Here is a 5,367-nt window from a genome sequence, read left to right as displayed (position 1 = left end):
ATCGCCCCTGTGGGAACGTCAGGAGTATCCCTGTTGATTTGACCTTGTGCACTCATGTAATTAGTGCCCCCACCTGTTTTCTTGATTGTTTTCACTTTATAAGCCTCTTGTGTTTTTTGGCTCTTGCTCAGTCTTGGTTTTGTCAGCCTTGTGATCACACAATGTACATGTAAGTGCTCCTGAATTTGATTGTGCTTTTGGAACTCTTGTTTGGACTTTTTGATACTTACCTGGATATTCTGTGCTTTGATCGGTGTCCTGGATTTTTTGGGACTTCTGTTTGGAATTGCACTGCATTTGTCATTCTGATTTGGAACTTTGCCAAGCCTTGTAAATAACCTTTTTGACCAGTAACTACTAAAGAGCTTTCATCTGAGCCTGCTTTGCCTCCGTCTCTCTCTCTCTGCATCTGAGTCTTAAATGTGGTCTAGTGTTAAAGTCTTTGCCTGCTACTCAAGGGACCCCGGTTAAATCCCCGTGTGTGAAACCTGACAGATTCAGAGTTGATTGGAAATGAGGATGAAGTTGAGAGATATCTGACAATCCCATAGGTAGGAGAGTATATTCAAGTAAAGATGTTTGAAGATGAGCAGAAAGACTTACCTAGTTTGATGGCTTATAAGATGAATGGCCACGAGTAAACTTTCGCCCTCGTGCAAAGATGCTGTATAAAAGAAAGCCTAAAATTTCATCTCTCCATATGCTACAGAGTAAGCACTGAGAATTTTGTCTTTTTTTTCTGAAAATCTATGATCAGGTATAAGGAGCCTGTATGCATAATCCCACATTTAGAGATATAGAAAAAATGTCATAGCACAATTGTTTTCGCATAAAATCTCGATTTTTTTTAAAAAAAAATTCATCATGATCTACCCGCGGAAAATGAATATGAATTTTTAATTAATATACTTTTATTACTTGTATTGTTTGCAAGCTGATGAAGTGCACAATTTGAATACACTGACGTAAATAATTAGTCCATTTTGGGTAATTTCACGTGAAATCAGACACTTTGGGACCCGACCGACCCGGATTTCAATCATACTTGGTGTGTCTTTTTAGTAGCAAGGTAGCACCCCAGAACTGCATGAATTGAATCTGACATGAATATTAAGGGAGAAACAGACTAGCGAAAGTTTACAAATGAGGGTAGGACACTATACATTCAGCCTTGATTATATCAGTCAGTGTTAGTCACAAAAAGATGTCTGTGGTGTTGTTTGAAAGCTCTTTTCTGGCTCTACATATTACACAATCAGCTTGGAATACAACAACCCTCAGAATATGAATTATGATAAATTGAAAAATTAAAAATTGAATATCTAAAAAACTCATATTTTAAAATGGCCAGTTCCTTGTCCAAACGTAGCCGGCAAAGTCATGAACAACACCTGAAATGCTGGTGTTTGGTTCTTTATTAATTTCAAAGATAATGGGACTCATTATCAAATATGACATCATACAAATCACCTAGTAATAATATGGTAATACCATAGTAATATCACATGACAGCATGTCTATCGGAATATGTGAAGGATGGAGATGGTCCATGAGGATGCAGGAAGTTCAGTTTCACCTCTCCAGTGCTCGGCATACATTCCTCAACACATGCTAGCCACTAGTTGCCATCATATACAGCTACAACATACCCTTTGATGCTTGAACATTTAGAAAATTCCTTTACTGAGCTTATTCTTTCAACCCTGCCTTCTCTGAATGCTGAAAATGGTCTAGCTTCCACTGTGTCCATTGACAATGGGCAGAAGCTGTGTAGTTTTTGAGTACCTGGAATAGGGACTGACGAGGGTGCAGGGCCCACCGGGAAAATGCCCGTTATGCCAGATGGCCAGTCCAGTCTTGTCCCTGACACTACTCTATTACTACTTCATTACAACTCATTTCAACCTTTATGTCCCATTATCTCTGAAATGAATAAAGAACCAAACACCAGAATTTCAGGTGTTGTTCATTGCATTGCAGGCTACGTTAAGACAAGGAACTGGCCATTTTAAATTATGAGTTTTTTAGATATTCAATGTTTAATTTTTCAATTTATCATACTTCATATTCTGAGGGTTGTTGTATTCCAAGCTGATTGTGTAATTGGGAGAGCCAGAAAAGAGCTTTCAAACAACACCACAGACAGCTTTTTGTGACTAACACTGACTGATATAATCAAGGCTGAATGTATAGTGTCCTACCCTCACATGTGAACCTTTCCTAGTCTGTTTCTCCCTTAATATTAGTGTCAGATTCAAACCAATGCAGTTCTGGGGTGCTACCTTGCTACTAAAAAGGCACACCAAGTATGATTGAAATCCGTGATTGAAATCCGTGTCGGTCGGGTCCCAAAGTGTCTGATTTCATGTGAAATGACCCTTTTGGCAGATTCTCTCCCCCGGCAAAAGCCAAACATTTTAAGTCAAAATGGGTCACCCGTGATAAGACATCATTCGGGTTCTTTCAGTGTGACTGTGTAACTATGGGGAATGATGACCTCATTTCTGCTTATAAAAAAGGAGCACACACGGTGTACACAATGCAGCCAACCCAGCCAGGGCACATTCCTCTGTATTCAGCTTGTAGGAACACTCTTCAGCTAATTATTGTAAAGGAACCACCCATGTGTGAGCACAGTGTTTGGCCTTGTGTGAACAATTGAATTAATAGTTTAACCTAGTCATTTCAATGTGATCTTTGACCACTGTTTTGTTTTTTCATCAGGATTTCTCTCAAGGAACTGTTGGAAACATTGTTCCATTTCAGCAATTACAAATATTGTGCAAATCATACCGGATGTATGACTGTACGTATATGACTGTGAGTAATTTAAGCCAATTCTATGTATGTTTGTTTATGATTGTATTGAACCCTATGCCAATGAATAATCAGTCAGTTGAAGAGGCCTTTTTGGTGCATCAGCAGTTTTTCAGGGTGGAAATGACAGCAGGTCTTCTGTCTAAACTGATTTTTGCCATAACAATCTGTCTGCTTTTCGTCTATATCAATAGTGTCATGTTTCATGCTCTACTGAGTAAGCCTGTGTTTAGAGAGCTGCCTCGATACATTCTGTTTGCTCACATGCTCTGCAATGACTCTGTCCAATTGCTTTCGACAATTACTTTATATCTTCTAACTGTGAATTTCCATGCAATTCCCAAAGCTCTTTGTGCTTTTCTTTCATTGATTGGAACAGCATCATTCCGCAATGCAGGTTTGAACCTGGCGGTAATGTCACTTGAGCGTTATGTGGCCATTTGCTTTCCATTAAGACACAGTGAGATTGTGAACCAGAAATCGGCAGGTGTTTCTATCGGTATGATATGGATTTTAAGTTCAATAAATGTAGTAATCGATATTATTTATGCACTGATAGTAAGTCCAGTGTCTTTTGCAAACCCCATGCTATGTACTCGAGCGAGACTTGTCTTGTCACAATGGCAAATTGATGTGTTTGAGGTCTTCAACTACTTTTGCTTTGTGACTGTAACAGGTATATTAATTTTTAGCTATGTCAGTGTTGTACTTGCAGCACGATCTGCATCAAAAAATGACTCGGCTAAAAAGGCACAACGGACCATATTGTTGCATTTTGGTCAGTTAGTTCTCTGTGTTAACTCTTTCCTTTTTGGAACTATAGAGAGAGCCTTGTATATGGCCAGCAGTAGCAAGAGTTTGTTCATTGAACTGCGATACATCAATTTCCTCTTCGTTCTCCTTCTGCCTCGGTGTCTGAGTCCCCTGATCTACGGCCTCAGAGATGACGCTGTGCGGCCCTTATTCCTCTACTATGTTAGGTGCGGGTCCCGGAAGGTGAAGCCCTCTGTTATCATGCACTAATGATGTTCAGACATTTTGAAATTATTTATTTTCCAAGTATGTTATTATTAATGTTTTTCCTTAATGTAATAAGAAATCGCACATGACTTGACAGTCAATGCTTTATTCTGTGTTCAATAGTCTACCATCATTACCTTCTATTAAAGTGTCGTTTGAACTGTGAATCACTTTGGATGTAAGCATAAGTGTAATATAATGGGGTCTCAATATGAAGGCTTTTGATGAAAATGTAAGAGCCTCTAAATATGCAATCGCTTAAAACGCATTATCATAAAGTTTTTAAAACCTCTCACTTCTGTATTGCTAATTCACATTGTTGATTACATGCTCTGCTGATACAATCATGTCAATAACCAATTCAATTGTGCCTATACAATGTATAACTGAATATTACTTAGTAACCCTGGTACCCTGAGGGTGATCAGGGAGACATCTCACTCTGGGGAACGTCCTTCTTGCGTTCATACTTGCTGAAGCTCTATTCAATCACGCTAATCATGTCCACAACCCGCAAGATGCATTCCTAAAACTAGCCTCTTGTTCATGGTGGCAAGAGGGGCACTTTTAATTAGATGTCTCCCTCAGAGAACGGCGGTATCTAAAGCTGGGCTTACACTGTGCGACTTTTGTCACGATTTTGCCCCGCTTTGTCGCTCGCACGACTTTTTGGGAGTCGGGCCGATTTCTTGCTTAATTGCAGGTCAATCGTGTGTCTCGCATGGTGTAGTGTACATGGGGTAACGACTAGCGATTTCACCTCACGGTCGTGCAATCGTAGGGTCGTAAGAAAATCAAAACTGTTTGAAATCTTGGTCGCACCTCGTGAGTAACTCGCACAGTTAAAGCAGTGCTACGGCCCGATTTGACACTACACATGCACAAATTAATAGGGCCGTGCGATTCGCGCTTGAGCGCGTCCTCATCTCCACTTCAGCTGCGCATGTTCCCTCTGCAGCCCAGGGAAACACGCGCGTCGTGTCGCACAGTCGGACCATTCTGCTAGTGTGAGGGCGTGAGTCGTGACATATTAACTTTTAAATCGCGAAATTTCCTCGTGCAGTGTGAGCAGGAGCTTAATACCCACGACTGAAAATATCGCACAGTGTATGCCCGGCTTTAGTAACCTAAAAGTTCTCTTTCAGTTGACTTAGTCGACAGCTCACCATGGGGATATCCAGCAATGCCCATATTGCCCCTGCTAATCCCCAGACTGCTGTCTCACACCCAGAATGGCTATGTTTACATGAGACATTTAAATCCGATTTAACTCACTTTAAATATGATTAAAACTTAATTCCACTCTAAAAACATCATGTAAACACTTACCAAAACTGAATTAAGTTTAGTCGGAATTAAACTCAAGTCTGAATAAAGTGGGTGGTTTATTCCTCTTTTAATTCCGATTAAACTCTTTCCTCCGTTATGTAACCTTTTATTCCACAACAATTCCGGTCATTTCACGTATGCTCATTGGCCACGCGATGGCACAAGATCACAGACTGTCAAGGCAAGACCCCATGTTCTTAA

The 5,367-nt window shown here is 40.2% G+C and overlaps 1 protein-coding gene across 1 annotated transcript; it reads left to right on the top strand.

Moving 5' to 3' along the window:
• The first annotated feature begins 2,880 nt into the window (after nucleotides 1-2,880).
• On the top strand, nucleotides 2,881-4,132 carry LOC134451769 (odorant receptor 131-2-like). The gene has a single exon (XM_063202169.1). The coding sequence runs from the start codon at nucleotides 2,881-2,883 to the stop codon at nucleotides 3,838-3,840; it is 960 nt and encodes a 319-aa protein (XP_063058239.1). The 3' UTR covers nucleotides 3,841-4,132.
• The last annotated feature ends 1,235 nt before the right edge of the window (nucleotides 4,133-5,367 follow it).

The sequence above is a fragment of the Engraulis encrasicolus genome, chromosome 7 (assembly GCF_034702125.1).
Source record: "Engraulis encrasicolus isolate BLACKSEA-1 chromosome 7, IST_EnEncr_1.0, whole genome shotgun sequence".
In the NCBI taxonomy this organism is placed as follows: domain Eukaryota; kingdom Metazoa; phylum Chordata; class Actinopteri; order Clupeiformes; family Engraulidae; genus Engraulis; species Engraulis encrasicolus.
Note: the sequence above shows the minus strand (reverse complement) of the source record. Positions and strands in the feature narration are given on the sequence as shown.

What these genes read in the sequence shown, in the direction of transcription:
- LOC134451769 (XM_063202169.1), top strand. Translation starts at nt 2,881, where the DNA reads ATGAATAATCAGTCAGTTGAAGAGGCCTTTTTGGTGCATCAGCAGTTT.